This window comes from Erythrolamprus reginae, chromosome 1, assembly GCF_031021105.1.
Source record: "Erythrolamprus reginae isolate rEryReg1 chromosome 1, rEryReg1.hap1, whole genome shotgun sequence".
Lineage (NCBI taxonomy): Eukaryota > Metazoa > Chordata > Lepidosauria > Squamata > Dipsadidae > Erythrolamprus > Erythrolamprus reginae.
In genome coordinates this window covers 398,087,421-398,104,775 of record NC_091950.1, presented here as the reverse complement: position 1 = coordinate 398,104,775, position 17,355 = coordinate 398,087,421, and the positions used below count along the sequence as shown (strand labels likewise).

The 17,355-nt window shown below is 43.0% G+C and overlaps 1 protein-coding gene across 2 annotated transcripts in view; it reads right to left on the bottom strand.

Moving 5' to 3' along the window:
- Positions 1-5,610: 5,610 nt before the first annotated feature.
- The window catches only part of LOC139157881 (myeloperoxidase-like), a 40,426-nt gene continuing 28,681 nt past the window's right edge, over positions 5,611-17,355 (bottom strand). The window contains exons 10-14 of one of the 2 annotated variants that reach the window (XM_070735104.1): positions 15,796-16,030; positions 12,817-12,990; positions 11,525-11,762; positions 8,758-8,975; positions 5,611-6,584 (exon numbers count right to left, since the gene is read on the bottom strand). In XM_070735104.1, the coding sequence (XP_070591205.1) occupies positions 8,768-8,975; positions 11,525-11,762; positions 12,817-12,990; positions 15,796-16,030 (855 nt within the window). In that variant the 3' untranslated portion in view covers positions 5,611-6,584; positions 8,758-8,767. Of the gene's footprint in view, positions 6,585-8,757; positions 8,976-11,524; positions 11,763-12,816; positions 12,991-15,795; positions 16,031-17,355 lie in introns of those variants that run through there. The other variant, XM_070735105.1, reaches the window with a different exon arrangement.

Here is a 17,355-nt window from a genome sequence, read left to right as displayed (position 1 = left end):
CCAAATGCTTCTGGAAGGTATCTGGTAGGCTTTCGAGGAGCAGAGCAACAACTGCATTTAACTAAAGATACTTTGTCTTGAAGAGCTGCAAGATTCTGTTTGAGAATCTATGAGAGAGAGAGAATCTATGGGAGAGAGAGAATCTATGGGAGAGAGCACAAATGAGTCTTCAGACTCTTGCAGAAGGCAAGGAGGCAGTGCAAATCTTTGGGGGGAACTTGTTCCAGAGGGCCGGGGCCCACACAGAGAAGGCTCTCCCCCTAAGCCCCGTCAAGCGACATTGTCTAGTTCAGTGTTTTTCAACCAGTGTGCCGGGGCACACTAGTGTGCCGCGAGACATGGTCAGGTGTGTCGTGAAGCTCAGAGAAAGAAAACAAGAGAGAGAGAGAGAGAGAGAGAGAAAGAGAAAGCAAACAAGAGAGAAAGCAAGCAAGAGAGAGAAAGAAAGAGAAAGAGAAGAGAGAAAGAAAGCGAGAGAGAGAGCAAGAGAAAGAAAGAAAGCAAGAGAGAGAGAGAGGGGAAGGTGGGAGAGAGAAAGACCTAGAGGGAGGGAGGGAGAGAGAAAGAGAGCAAAAAAGAGGAAAGAAGGAAGAGAGAAAGAAAGAGGGATGGAGAGAGAGAAAAAAAGAGGAAGGGAGAGAAAGAGGGAGAGAGAAATAGAGCAAAAGGGAGGAAGAGAGAGAATTTTTTTGTCCAATATTTTTTTAGCCCCCCCCCCCCAACTCAATGTGCCCCATGGTTTTGTAAATGTAAAAAATGTGCCGCGGCTCAAAAAAGGTTGAAAATCACTGGTCTAGTTGACGGGACCTGGAGAAGGTCGTCTCTGTGGGATCTAACCGGTCACTGGGACTCATGCGGCAGGAGGTGGTTCTGCAAGTAATCTGGTCCGATGCCATGTAGGGCCTTATAGGTCATAACAAGCACATTAGCAGAGCCTGATGGGAGACGTTTGGGAAGTTGGGCTTGAGTTATCCAAAAGCAAAAATCTATTGTTCTGCAAGGTCAGAAAAGGGAAGAGACTAGAATAACAGAGTTGGAAGGGACCTTGGAGGTCTTTTAGTCCAACCCCCTGCTTAGGCAGGAAACCCTACACCACTTCAGATAAATGGTTATCCAATATGTTCTTAAAACTTTCCAGTGTTGGAACATTCACAATTTCTGGAGGCAAGCTGTTCCCCCGATTAATTATTCTAATTATCAGGAAATTTCTCCTTAGTTCTATAAATACAAACTAAATTTAAATCACTCCAAACTAGGCTGCACAATTGGATATCAGCGTTCCTGTCAAACAGACAACAGGTGGACAAAATAGGAAATGCCATATCTAATCCTGCTCCAGTTAACAGTGGCGTTCCCCAAGGCAGTGTCCTAGGACCTACTCTCTTTATACTCTACATAAACGATCTCTGTGACAATATTACAAGCAATTGTGTTCTCTTTGCTGATGATGTTAAGCTATTTAATACCTCCGATAATATTTCTACCCTTCAAAAGGACCTTGACCATGTAGCTGAATGGTCTAACAACTGGCAACTGCAAATCTCATCCAACCAATGCTCTGTCCTACACATTGGTAAAAAGAATCCTAATACTAAATGCACACTTGGACAAACTGAACTCGCAGAAGACTCTTACTCAGTCAAAGACCTTGGAGTACTCATTTCCAATGACCTAAGCGCCAGAGCCCACTGCAACAGCATTGCCAAAAAAGCACTAAGAGTCACAAACTTAATTCTACGCAGCTTTTTCTATAGAAGCACCGATCTACTAACTAGAGCATACAAAACATTTGTCAGACCAATTCTTGAATACAGCTCACCTATATGGGATCCTCACTGCATAACAGACATTAATACAGTTGAAGGAGTCCAGAAATACTTCACAAGAAGAGTTCTCCATACGCAACAAATTACCTTATTCCTCCAGACTTCAAAAAAATTTACAGCTATGCCACCTCCGAACTGATTTAACTGTTGTTCATAAAATCATACATTACAATGTACTCCCTGTTGGTGACTACTCCACCCTTAACAACAACAGCACAAGATCATGCAATAGATAGAAACTAAATGTAAATCGCTCCAAACTAGATTGCAGAAAATACGATTTCAGCAATACAGTGGTCAACGCCTGGAATTCACTACCGGACTCTGTTGTTTCTTCCCCCAATCCCAAAATCTTCAACCTTACATTATCTACAACAGACCTCTCCCCTTTCCTAAGAGGTCTGTAAGGGGCGTGCATAAGTGCACCTTCGTGCCTACCGTTCCTGTCCTAATGTCTTTTTATATTTTCTATCTCTATACATATATTATGTTAAACATACTACAACACAATACTATATTTGTATGACAAATAAAATAAATTAAAAAATAAAATAAAAAATAAATAAATGAATAAGTTGCTTCTTTCCTTGATTAGTTTCCACCCATTGCTTCTTGTCCTGCCTTCAGGTGCTTTGGAGAATAGCTCTTCTTTGTAGCAGCCCCTGAGATATTTGAACACTGCTATCATGTCTCCCCTAGCCCTTCTCTTCATTAAATAGACAGGGATGCCATGTGAACTTCCTTTGTTGGAGGAACCAAGCAAAGGAAGAACATTTGTAGAAAAAAAGTTTTAAATTTGTAACATATTTTATGTTTAAAAAATACATCAATTCTTCCACATTCATCCCATTAGTCCCTTTTAGGGAACCAATTTTATGCAGATCTTAGAAAAAGAGTAAAATAGAATGGGCAAATAAAATAAAGGCAGGAGATAAAAGAAATGGAAACCTAAATCTACTTCATGCCAACACCATTCATTCTTCTTCTTCATAGTTTTCTGTCATCATTTCCAATCATTTCTATAGACCACTCCTCACATTAACATTTGTTCTTTAAACATCTCACCTCTCTTTTTCAGCATCATGTTTATGCAACTATGATCTTCCTATTTCTCTCAACCCATTTCCTCTTTCTTCATATATTTGTTTACATTTGGATCCTCATTGTTGTGATTCAGCCTGAGGCTCCTCAGGGACCGGCTGGAGCTCTGCCGGATCCATGCCCAGAGGAGGAGGACAGTGACCAAGAGGGGGAGGACCAGGCAGACGGGGGAGAGGAACGTCAGGAAGAGGAGGAGGGAGAGCAGCCTGAGACCCCCGGGGGGGCCCCTCTCCCCAGCTAGTAGCCTGGATTCATTGGATGAAGATGCACAGGCTATAATAGACATGAGGCAGAGACGTGCAGCTCAAAGAAGGGGACAATTAGAAAGGTATTTCCATTCCTGAATTGGCAACAGCTGGGTTTGGGTGTGGTTCTTCTCAGCAGGGTTGAAAAGGCAGGCCCACCCTTACAGTCTTGTGGAGAGTTATCAACTGGGAGTCCTGTGACCTTGCTTCGATTCTTGGCGTCTCTGATCTTGGCTTGTGGCCTAGAAGGCTGAAAGACTTGGGGGAGGCGTGGGTTTTATTATCTCCAGTGTTGTTTTTGCCAGCAAGAATCCTGTTTTATTGCCTGGCCTTCGTGAAACCTCTGTGAAGCTTCATCGTGTTCCTGTCTGTAAGAACAGTTTTTGTTACCTATGTTTGCTTTCCAGTATATAAACTGCCTTTGCTTTTTACCAGTGTGTCTGGCTACTCTTTTTGGTTGGTGTTGGCGTCTGGGGGGACCCAGACAGAACACTCATTAGCACTTTTTCTGACCAATTCATCACTATGTAAAATATTTCTTTCTTTTGTATGCTAGCCACATTTATTTATCAGTCATACATTCTAATGTTGACCCTACCTCCTCTTACTATATCACATATATTTTTTGAGTATTTTTCAAGGGACCGTTATGTTTCTTTTGACATGTCTAACTTTCACTTCCTTATGACAAAGGAATAATATGCACAGCTCCCTAATGCATTCTTTGTCATGGGCTACTCAATACCCGTTATGGTTCTGCTGGCATTTGCATGTCATAATATTTCTCCATCTATTTTTTTTTTAATTTTTCAAGTCAACCCTGGTCTTTGATACATTAACTTTCAGATCAGAGATGGGTTCCTTCTGGTTCGGACCAATTCTATGGAACCGGTAATAGCAATAGCACTTAGACATATATACTGCTTCACAGTGTTTTACAGCCCCCTCTAAGCGGTTTACAGAGTCAGTATATTGCCCCCAACAATCTGGGTCCTCATTTTACCCACCCTGAAAGGATGGAAGGCTGAGTCAACCTTGATATTTGAACTGGTGAACTACAGCCAGCAGAATCAGCTACAGTACTGCACTCTAACCACTGAGCCACCAAGGCTCTTGTCAATACCCTGTTTCCCCCCAAAATAAGACACCCCCTGATAATAAGCCTGATCAGGCTTTTGAGTGCATGGCAATAAGGCCAAGCTCTTATTTCAGGGTTCAAAAAAATATAAGACAGGGTCTTATTTTCAGGGAAACACGGGAACCAGCAGTGACCCAGGATTATCAGGCCCCCAAAGGGGCTCACTTGGTAGCACCACAGGCACCGCCATCTTGTTTTTTGCTTCTGCGCACATGGAGAAGCTCATGGAGAAGAGCAAACCAGCAGCAAAGGAAACCAAAACCCACCCCTGTTTCAGATCCATATTCCTTGTTACATGCTAAATATTTGCAGCAAATAATTCAGATTCTCAGTCAACAATGCAGCAATGCCTGCATATAAAAGTACACACAGTCACATCCCCAGCCAAAGTTATTACAAATATTTCTTCTTCATTAGTCCATAAATATATAAAATAACAAAGGACCCTCATACATATTTGTCCTGTTCCCTGTTATTCCACTCTTATTCCATTCCATTTATATTCAGACATACTTTATTTTCACTAGATTGATTATGTGCTATTAAATCAGTGTTGTTTCCTACCAACCACTTAGACTTTTTCTAAAATGATTTGGCCTCAATCTGACCCTTTAGGTCTCCCAATGGTGCGTTCTGTAATATACGTCTATTTTTCTCATCCCAGAAGCGTCTTCAGATCTGGTTCTTGGATGAGAAGTGAAAGGTCTTCAAAGAACAACTAGAAAGTCCAGTTGCTCCTTAAAAAAGTGCCTGGAGGGATGAGAATCTACATAGGTTACCATTGTGTAGGAACATACAAAGAGCGGTTGCAGGAACTGAGCATGGCCAATCTAGCAAAGAGAAGGACCAGGGGAGACATGATAGCTGTTGTGGTTGACTCTGGCCCAGCTCCTGCCCCAGGGAATGGGGAGGTGGTTGCAGGGGAAAATTCAACATGTCACAGGCCTGTGTTATTGCCGACAATCCGAAATACATGCCACATCCTTTGCTGTTCTACAAACCAAAACTAGCGCTTTGACTTGTAGCCAGAACCTATTTGGAACTATTGCAGCATCAGTATTGAGGTTATGTGTGAGTAGTGGCTTTCATCTGCCAACAAATAGGCTACTTCACTTTGGTTTTGAGTATTCTTCAGTGGTACCACCATGTAAAGGGCATTCCAGTAATCGAATCACTATCTTGAGCTTCTACTCCACAAGGCTATTTTGTTAGCCAGCAATAAAAACTTAAACTTTGGATCACATGCAATGTGTTAACTTTGACCCTTAAGAATAATCTGAATCAGGAATAGACATTTTCATTCTCTGTAGAATAAGCTTTTTAATGGGACTATGAAAAATTTACAGACACGAAGCTGGATTTGAATACTTCTCTACAGTTACATACAGAAACCGGCATTAGTTGGGCATCTTAGTACTGTCATTTATAAACACTGGTGTGAGCGTGGGTCTGGGTATTAAATATATATGGAGTAACAGCCTGTTGCTAAAAATCAGTTTTGTATTCTAATAATGGCTTAGGCATAGATTTGACTATTTTTAAAGCAAACTGTTGATAGGATCACATCATTAATAAAAGCAGGTTGATACAAAGAGCTGTGTCAATACTTTTTGCATTCAAAAATATAAAAAGATAATTATGCCTATAAGCTGCTGTTTTATATGGCACAATATTGTCTGGTTTATTCTTCTGTTTTTTTCTGTGTGGAATAGATCTCTCTAAAACAAAGTAAATATGCATCCATCCTCATTTCTCTCCAGATTCAAGCTTTCTGGATTAGAAATGTGCAAATGAGCATATTTTTTTGTACACATTGGGCAAAAATGTGAAATGCATCAGCTCACAATGTGTTAAATTCTAAGGTTTCATGGGGGAGACTTCAAGCATTTTTTTAAAACACAGGAGATCACAGTATCTTTGCTCAGATCCTTTCCTTTTCATACTGCTAACATCCTTATCCAACCTGGGGTAAATAAAAAAAGTTGTATATTTCACCAATGCTGTTGTATTCTGTCTGGAGAAGGGACTCGCAACAGTATTTCATGCACTCCACAAATAAAGACCATTCTATAATATGATTGCCTTGCATGATTTGAAAAAGTGGACATCTTGAACATCACAGAGCGGTTATTTTAATTCGGCATTCCTTTCTCACGGCATTCCAGATTAAGCATAAAGCAATGGCAGTGAGGAGAAACAGTTAAAGCAGGTTAAAGAAAGCCTTCTCGAAAGCAGAAATTCCAGATTGCTGGCAGAACTTGCTGAGATGTTCTTCTATAGAGAGGGAGAGAAAAAAAATCAGAAAATTAATTATGAACTTATTATAGGAACAAAACAAACAAGCTCAAAAAGACCAATAGCTACTCAGGCATGCCTTCTACCCCGCTATACTCATTGTAGAATAGAATAACAGAGTTGGAAGAGACTTTGGAGGTCTTCTAGTCCAATGCCCTGTTTAGGCAGGAAACCCTGTACCATTTCAGACAAATGGCAACATAGAAATATAGAAGATTGACAGCAGAAAAAGACCTCATGGTCCATCTAGTCTGCCCTTATACTATTTCCTGCATTGTATCTTAGGATGGATATATGTTTATCCCAGGCCGAAACGTGGACTCCAGGAAGGATGTCTTTGTGATGTCAAAGCTCTGCCCATGGAATTCCCTATAGGGATTCCTCACCTCCTTTCCAGCCTCCCAACCGGCCCGATAGCTCCGCGGCTCTTTTGAAAAGCTAACAGCTGGACGGCGGGGCTTCTCAGCGTCCTCCTGAACCTGAACGCCGATCCCAAACTTTTGCCAAACTTCCATGTTCAGCGACAGCCTGGCGGCGGGGCTTCTCGGCGGCCTCCCGAATGCCGAACCCGGATGTTCGGCAAAAGTTCGGGTTTGGCATTCGGGTTTGGGAGGACACCGAGAAGTCCACCAGCTGTTTCAAAAGGTGACAGCCGGGCGGCAGGGCTTCTCGGCAGCCACCTGAACATGAACTTTTGCCGAATTTCTGGGTTCAGCATTCAGGCGGCGGGTTCGTAAGACAGAAAAAGTTCAGATTGTTTGTATGGCGAGGGGTTCGTATCACGAGGTACCACTGTATTCCCTTCAGAAGGGAAAGGGGAGGACATGATAGAAACATTTAAATATTTTAAAGGGTTAAATAAGGTTCAGGAGGGAAGTGTTTTTAATAGGAAAGTGAACACAAGAACAAGGGGGCACAATCTAAGGTTAGTTGGGGAAAAGATCAGAAGCAACGTGAGAAAATATTATTTGACTGAGAGTGGTAGATGCTTGGAACAAACTTCCAGCAGACGTGGTTGGTAAATCTGCAGTAACTGAATTTAAACATGCCTGGGATAAACATATATCAATTCTATGATAAAATACAGGAAATAGCATAAGGGCAGACTAGATGGACCAGGAGCTCTTTTTCTGCCGTCAGTCTTCTATGTTTCTGTTCTGCTGGGCTCTATGGTAGAAGGCTCCCGAAAATTCACGGGTACAAATTTCAGACACACACACATTTGAAAGTTCAAAACAATGTCCTTTATCACAAAATTCAAAAGAAACAAAGCACCCTTTTTGTATTGCAAACAGCACTCTTCCCCAAAACAACCTTGTAGGCTGTACAAGTCCCTTAATCAGTCCTTAAATACTTAGCTAGTAGCTGTGAAGAAATGTCACAGCCCTCCTTCTTCCCACGAAGTGAAACACACACACACTTTACTCTGCTTTGGTGTCAAAGATGTGAAAAATCCACAAACAAAGTTCAGAAACAGTGAGGCACGATCCTGAAGAACTGCGATCAGATAATCTTCCACAACGGCCAAACTAGCACGCTGCTATTTATATCAGCAGCTCTAATTACTGGAGCCCCACCCCAACACAGGTGGCCTCTCTTATTTCCTGTAATATTTCCTCAATTGGTCTCTTCGATGCATAAGTCTGCGCCTGCGTGGGTCTAACACTTCGTCATCCGAATCGACCGAAGATAATGGAGATTGGCTTCCTGGGCTATGTGCCAAGCCCCCCTCTTCCAAGTCACCCCCACCTTCTTCTTCATCCGAGGAAACTGCTAGCTGTAGTTCAGCAGTTCAAATCTCACCACCGGCTCAAAGTTTGCTCAGCCTTCCATCTATATGAGGTGGGTAAAATGAGGACCCAGATTGTTGGGGGCAATATGTTGATTCTGTAAAGCGCTTAGAGAGGGCAGTAAAAGCACTATGAAACATAGAAACTGTTGTGGTTGGCTCTGGCCCAGCTCCTGCCCCTGGGAATGTGGAGGTGGATATGTTGACGTTTCCACTATTCACACAACCATACATATGCACGCACACATGTTTGCATTCTCTTCTGGGGAATATTGTTTTATGGCGAAGGCTAAATGACATTCCAAGGAAAAGCTCACGAATGCAAATTTAAAGATTGCACAGTTGCATCAGAAACCATCTTACCTTCACCGATCTATTGAGGAGGCCTTTTCCATCGAAAGAGGCTGAGCCTTGGGATGGTACTGCAGTTGACAAAATTACGTGGGTACTGGTTGGCTCGGAAAATGAACTGAGGTATCTCGCGGATGAAGGTATTGTCACAGATGATGCGTGGCAATGAAGCTTGACTAAGAGCCTGTCGCTGGGCTGGAGTGAACACACCAGGGTTCTCCCACCAGAACCTGGGGAGATAGGGGTAGAAAAATTAGAAAAATTGTCACATGAAGAGCAGCCTCCCAAATTTACAGAAACTTTGTTGCTGGAATTAAACAGTACAGAATAAAAGAGGTGGGAAGGGATCTTGGTAATGTTGGTAATGACCTTTAAAGCCCTTCATGGCATTGGAACAGAATACCTCCGGAACTGCCTTCTACCGCACGAATCCCAGCGGCCGATAAGGTCCCACAGAGTTGGCCTTCTCCAGGTCCCGTCGACCAAACAATGTCGTCTGGCGGGCCCCAGGGGAAGAGCCTTCTCTGTGGCAGCCCCAGTCCTCTGGAATCAACTCCACCCAGAGATTAGAACAGCCCCCACCCTCCTTGTCTTTCGCAAGTTACTCAAGACTCACCTATATCGCCAGGCATGGGGGAACTAAGACATCTCCCCCAGGCTTTCTTATATTTTAAGTTTGGTATGTATGTGTTGTATGGTTTTTAACAGTTGGGGTTTCTAATATAATTTTTATTATTAGATTTGTTCCATTGTTATACTGTTTTTATTACTGTTGTGAGCTGCCCCAAGTCTTCGGAGAGGGGCGGCATACAAATCTAATAAATTGAATTGAATTGAATCTTGGGGGCCTTTGTCCAACCCCCTGCTCAGGCAGATACCCCATACTATTTCAGACAAATGGTTGACCTCATTGTGGAGACAAAAAGGTCCCAGGCCAGCGGCTGGCAAACCAGGCTGACTATGTGACTTTTGGCACTCTCCTAAAAACACACTTCCTTATCAATTGTGTATTCAACTCTGGAGAGGCCCCTAAAACCGCATATAGGCATTGGGGTTTTTAAATTTTTTTTTGTTTTTTTTAATTGGTTTTTAAATGTTATACACACAGACTGCACATCATACAACATAAAACAGTGCCCTGTGAAGGTGCACCCACCGCTTAACAACATACATAACCCACCACCAATTGGAGGGTCTGTACAAGCATCTTTGACATTCTTCTAAGCCTGGATCTGCATTTTATTTACATATCAAAGAGTGATTCTAATTTATTCTTTATGGCTAAATCACAAATACTACTTGTCATATAACCTCTCACCATGTCCCATCGATCCATCAGTTTTTTCAATTTATTTTCATTGTACATGTTCATCCTTACCTCCATAATTTCAAAGTGAATGTGGTCCACCATGTACCGATACCAATTCTGTATCGTCCATTTTGCTGCTTCTTTCCAACCCAATACAATTACTGCTTGAGCGCTTTCCAATGATGCTACTTTTATTTCTCTAAATTCTCTTAAATCTCCCTTTTTTACTAGTCGCACATAGGCATTGTTTATTTTATTTATTTATTTTGTCCAATACACAATAATACACAATGAAGGTAATAGAGGACACCTTCGAGGAAATAGAATTAGAGAAAGAATAGAAGAGAGAGTATAGGATAAAATAATCAATGAGAGAATAGAAGAAAGATATACGGATAGTGTGGTGATTCAGCCTGAGGCTCCTCAGGGAACGGCTGGAACTCTGCCGGATCCATGCTCAGAGGGGGAGGACGAGGAACAGGAGGAGGAGGAGGACCAGGCAGACGGGGAAGAGGAATGTCAGAACGAGGAGGAGGGAGAACAGCCTGAGACCCCCGGGGGGGAGCTCTCCCCAGCGAGTAGCCTGGAATCCTTAGATGAGAACGCACAAGCCATCATCGATATGAGGCAGAGAAGGGCAGCACAACGAAGGGGACAATTAGCCAAGTATTTCCATCCCTAATAGGCAACAGCTGGGTTTGGGTGTGGTTCTCCTCAGAAAGGTTGAAAAGGCAGGCCCGCCCTTCCTGTATTGTGGAGAGTTATCTTTTGGGAGTCCTGTGACCTTGCTTCGATCCTTGGCGTCTCTGATTCTGGCTTGTGGCCTCGAAGGCTGAAAACTTGGGGGAGGCGTGGGTTTTATTATCTACAGTGGTGTGTGTGCCAGCAAGAAGCCTGTTGTATTGTCTGGCCATCGTGACTCTTCTGTGAAGCTTCATGGCATTCCAGTTTGTAAGAACAGTTTTTGTTATCTGTGTTTGTTTTCAAAGATATAAAATGACTTTGCTTTTTACCAGCGTGTCTGGATACTCTTTTTAGTTGGTGTTGACGTCTGGGGGGACCCAGACAGAACAGATAGAAGAGAAGATATATGGGATATAGGAGAGACCATAGGACAGGAGTCAGAAGGCACTCTAGTGCACTTATGCACGCCCCTTACTGACCTCTTAGGAATCATTCGTTCAAAACATATCTTATAATTTGTTTGTTTGTTTGTTCTGTCAAGTACATATTGGTGATATACAAAGATATAACAATATATACAGTATATATACATGATACTAGTAAGAGAGAAACATTAGGACAGGGGACAGAAGGCACACTGGTGCACTTATGAACTCCCCTTCTCCCTTCTATCCCTGAGTAGCACAACTTTCTATTCTTGTTTTCTGTAGTGAAACAAAATTTAGGTTCATTTGCTATGTAGTAAATCAAGTGCCCACAATAAAATAGCTGGTTTCATTGACTCACCTGTCCCCATCACGAAGGTTTTGGAACTGTTTCCGAAAGATACATGCCAGTAGAGGCCCAACTCTGGCATTCCGAATGAGGGGCTCAGCTACTCCCCCAATCCAGAGGTCAATGTTCTTGGGTGTCCCATAATGTTGAATGAGCTTCCTGGCCAGTTGAGGATTCTGGAGGACCTGTCCCAGCTGAGTTTCATTCTGTGGTTGTGAGAGGCCACATAATTGTCTCCAGGCATTATAACCTATGGAACAAGAATAGGGGTCAAAAGTTCTGCTCACTTGAAAAATGATGTTCTCTGGCTCTAGTATCATTCTATATTGCAATCTCAACACATTTTTAAGCTATAATTTTCTATTTTTGGCTATTGTTGTGGTTGGCTTCAGGTCAGCTCCTATGGCTGCTGATTTTGACTCCGAGGAGTGGGAGCCGTCTGCTCACAGAAGACCCATCTGGCTGGAGGAGGAATCAGACAGTGAACCAGAAGGAGAAAGGAATGAGGAAGGGATTGGAGAGGCAGAGAGGGAAATGGAGTCAGTCAGATCTCCAGACAGGGTTTCCTCTGAATCAGAGGGGGAGGACATAATGAATAACCCTATTCTCAATGTTCGGGTTAGGAGAAAGATGGGACGCCAAGAACAGCTGTGCAAATGGAGAAACAGATTCTAGGTCACATGTGTTAAGAATTAATGATGTTGCCACAGCCTTGATAACAGTGTGGGAGTTTATCAATTCAGTCCTTGGAGTGACTTTGATGAATTGTAGTTTCGTGTTTTCTGTGGACAAGGGACATTCCGACATTTAAGCTGTGAGTTTTGGCTGACGTAAGCCAGAAAGACTCCTGTACTGACTTGAGTGTTTAACCCTGACCTGCTGGACTCTTAAACTAACATAGCTCTAAAACTCCATGGCTTGGAGCCTTCTGAATATAAAGAACACTTCTTTGCTTTATATTTACTAGCCTCTCTCTCTCTCTCTCTCTCTCCCTCTCTCTCTCTCTCTCTCTCTCTCTGGGTGTGTTTTATTAATTAGTTCGTTTTATTTTTTTTATTTATTTATATTTTATTTTATTTATTTTGTCAAACAATAACAGGGTGGTAATTTGTACAAATAAAACATTAGATAAGTAATGATAAAAAGAAGCGATAGAAGACAATAGAAGACAAAGGATGGTAGGCACAATGGTGCGCTTATATATGCCCCTTCTGGGTGGCCTGGGGCCAGGCAGAACAGCTATATGGCAGCAAGCCACAATCTCTGATGTTTCCTGCCAAATGAGAACACTCCACTCTTGTTACCTGGTAGACCGTGATCTCGGCCACGCTGCATGTTCAGTGCTGGCAAATCCAATCCAGATGTTGTTGATTCTTGTTGGAAGAGTCGGTCTCGGAGAGCCTCTACTACTATCTGATCTTGTCTCTGCTGTTTGGCGGGTATACCAATTTGGCCTCGTAGCACGGGATCAATGCCTCCTGGAAGAGAGGGGAAATAACTTGCAAAAGCAATGTCCATCTGTAGACCTCAACCAACTTAAGGACAAATCACAGCAATTGAGTGGGTAGCGTTAATGGTCTTCACAGCTGAGCCGAAAAATTCTCCTGACACTTCTTCAGACAGTTCTTCAACAGGTAATATAAAATTTGCCGATTTTTGGGTAACTCCAACCTTTATGATGGCAGGACATATTAAGGACAAAAAATGGTGGATTCTCCTGGATTATTTCTTACTCCTCCCACTAAACATTATTGGATAGTGGGAAACACACATTAAATACTGTCCTTATTGTAGCATGAAACTGAAATGAGGAAGAAGCAATCATTAGATTTCGACAATTAGACCAGCCAATTTAGCTATCAGTCCAGACTCAGCCAAATGTTAATACGTTTCACGTAGGTGCATTGAAGTAGAGACCTCTTTATTATTCCAGATTATTTTTTAAAAAAAACATTGTTTAAGTTTAAACATTATTTAATGTTAGAGCATTGAATTATTAAATTATACATCCACCCATCTCACAGATATGACACTGGATAGTTAAGAAAAATAACAACAAAATAAACAGTAAAACACCAAAATTCAAAAAACAGCATTGATAGCATAAAAAAGCAGCTGAAAACATTTATTTATTTATTTATTTATTTATTTATTTATTTATTTATTTATTTATTTATTTATTTATTTATTTAATTGGATTTGTGTGCCACCCCTCTCCGAGGACTCGGGGCTGCTACACCCCACATTTAAATAAACCATGAAGCCAATTCTCTCATACTGGCGAGACACCAGGCTAGATGGCAAAGCCAAGCTTTTTAATGTCTGGTGAAAGAGCAACAGAGTCAGGGCGAGTCTAATCTCAGGGAGGATGATATTCTAGAGGATGGGCACAATGGCAGAAAAGGCTGTACAGTGGTACCTCTACTTATGAACTTGATTTGTTCCCTGACCAGGTTTTTAAGTAGAAAAGTTTGTAAGAAGAACCAATTTTTCCCATAGGAATCAATGTAAAAGCAAATAATGTGTGCGATTGGGGAAACCACAGGGAGGGTGGAGGCCCTGTTTCCTCCCAGGAAATTCCTAGAGAGGCCCCACGGAGACTTCTCCCCACCTTTTCCAGCCCTGTTTCCTCCCAGGAGATTCCTAGAGAGGCCCCACGGAGGCTTCTCCTGCCTTTTCCGGTTACAGTTTTGGACGCTCGGGTTTGTAAGTGAAAAATGGTTCTTGAACACCCGGTTCTTATCTAGAAAGGTTCGTAAGTAGAGGTGTCCTTAGGTAGAGGTACCGCTATATTTCTGCATCTCCTGAGGATGGGACCAGGATGAATTTTTTAAAAAAAATTCCCTACAGGTTCTGTGGGCATGGGTTTGTGGGCATGGCAGGGGAAGGATACTGCAAGATCTCATTCCCAGACAGTGAAGAATGTATAGGTTGATTGATTGAATGTGAGTGAGTGATTTTTTAAGAAATGGGGGGGTTAGTATGTTTAATTTTAGATTTCTATATGATATGTATTCACTTTTGTTGTGAGCTGTCCTGAGTCCAAGGAATAAGGGTGGCAGAGAAACAGTGAAGGGCTACCAAAATTTTTACTACCCCACTGTGGCCGTGGCTTATGCAGAAGGCCCTTCATTTTCTTTCAACATCTTTCACTGCAAATTGGGTGCTCTGGGGTGGAGCTCCATTTTCGCTACCCCACTGCGTTCCACCCAGTCCGGGCAGTAGCCCACCCCTGCATAGAAATCTAATAAGTAAGTAAGTAAGTAAGTAAGTAAGTAAGTAAGTAAGTAAGCAAGCAAGCAAGCAAGCAAGCAAGCAAGCAAGCAAGCAAGCAAGCAAGCAAGCAAGCAAGCAAGCAAGCAAGCAAGCAAGCAAGCAAGCAAGCAAGCAAGCAAGCAAGCAAGTAAACTACCTACCTACCTACCTACCTACCTACCTACCTAACTACCTAATTACCTAACTACCTGTTGTGTTTGGGCCTGGGGGAGACGCGGCACACAGTGACTGTGAAAGCCTGGCTGACAGCCAGGAAGATGTAGCAGACAGTCAGGAAGGTGTGGCAGAGAGCCAGGAGGATTCAGCAGACAGCTCAGGGGAGGTGGCTGGCAGTTCTTCGGACAGTTTGTCCTCTCTCAATTCGTCTGCAGGGCAATACATTAATTTACGCAACCGAAGGGCCTTACAAAGAAGGGATCACTTTAAGAAGTATGAGAAGGCATGATAGGTGCACCTGGGCTGGGTGTGGTTCCTTTAATGAGGGCTAACGGCATAAAAAGGGAACAGGGGCCAAGGCAAACTGTGGCTGTTTATTTGGGTGGTTTGTGTCGCATCATTGTTCCTGCTTTGAAGTTTCTGCTCTTGGATTTTAACTCAGCGTTGTGGGAGTTGAAAACTCTGGGACAAGCTGCTGCTTTTGTGCCATGAGAATTCAGAGACCTCTTGGAACATTTATGCTACGTGACTTTTGTATTTGTTTGCTTTTTCCTGAACTTTGTAGCTGGCTGAATTTTCAACTCAACCTGTGTTTTACTCCTGAAAGTAAGGACCGTTTTCTTTAGACTTTTTCTTTTCTGTTTAATACAAGTTTGCTGACTAACTATGCACGTGTGTGTCTGACCTTCTTTCCTGGACCGTTAATCATTGCTTGAGGCCGGTCAGGCAGAACACTACCTAACTACCTAACTAAATAAAAAACTAAATAAATAACTAAATAACTCCCAGATCATGCCAGCCAAGCTTAATTGGTTGAGATCAGCCAAAATCCCCCACTTGTTAGGACTTACCTTGATAGATAAATCTCCATGTAGTAAAGAACTCCTTTTCTAAGGGGTTTTGTCTCAGAACCCGGTAACGGCTGTCTAAGCGAGACACAGTGGGGCGCACCAAAGTATGCCCAAAACGGAAAGCATTGGTAAAGACGCTGGCAATTCGGGGATCCACAGAGTCATTATAGCCCCTGTAACGCGGCAGAGTAGAGTCCCCCAACACGGCAGGTATAAACTCTGTATAGGTGATTTTCTGGAGCAAAAGGACAAAAAGAAGAGTCATTTGCCTATTCAGTGATGGGCTCCTACGGGTATAGTCAGGTACACAGAACCAGTAGAAAACTGGTACACGCGCAGCACACCGGTAGTGGCAGGAGTGGCAACTCCCTTCTGGATAACTCCTAGGAAGCCATTCCTAGGAGAGAGACTTGTTAACAGAAAGCCTCCTTCAGACCTACAAAGAGTGGTATTGCAGTATCATATTGGCAGTTCTGTGTTAGCAAAAACTTCAGAAGAAAAGGATTTGGGGGTCGTGATTTCTGACAGTCTCAAAATGGGTGAACAGTGCAGTCAGGCGGTAGTCAGGCGGTAGGGAAATAAATAAATAAGGTCCAGGAGGGAAATGTTTTTAATAGGAAAGTGAACACAAAAACAAGGGGACACAATCTGAAGTTAGTTGGGGGAAAGATCAAAAGCAACATGAGAAAATATTATTTTACTGAAAGAGTAGTAGATCCTTGGAACAAACTTCCAGCAGACATGGTAGATAAAGGATTCTTGCGCCACCTAGTGGACGCTCGGCTCGTATCCCGAATTTGAGCTCGGGTCTCAAAAAGAAATTTCTCTCCCCTCGTGGCTCGTATCTTGGAATACTCGCATGTAGAGCAGCTCGTATCTAGAGGTACTACTGTACGTGCGTGTGTTAGCACATGTGCACTTGCCCATATCCATTCCCTCCCCCCCCCACACATACGCACCTTTCCCCTGTTGTCCCTGTGCATGCGCATGATTCCCTCATCCCCGTGCATGCGCACCAATCTCACTGAAGTCTGGGACTGAGATGGTGAATAAATAGCCAAATGGGCAACCGGAAGTTTGGAAAAGTTTGGAAGTTTGGAAGCAGATATAAAGGTCAGTATATCCCAGTGATGTTGAACCTATGGCATGCGTGCCACAGGTGGCACAGGGAGCCATATTTGCTAACATGCGAGCTGTTACCCTAGCTCAGTTCAATTGCATATGTGTAGGTCAGCCAGCTGATTTTTGGCTTGCATGGAGGCTCTGGGAGGATATTTTTGGCTTCTGGAGACCTCTGGGGGGATGGGGAAAGATGTTTGTACCCTCCCCAGGCTCCAGGGAAGCCTTTGGAGTCTGGAGAGGGAGAAAAATGAGCCTACCGGGCCCACCAGAAATTGGGAAACAGGCCAGTTCTGGCCTCCAGAGGGCCTCTGAGGCGGCAGGGGAGGCCGTTTTCACCCTCCCCAGGAATTGGACTATGGGTGTGGGCACTCTCGCATGCGTGATAGTACACACTCACACACTTTCAGCACCCGAGGAAAAAGAGGTTCGCTATCACTG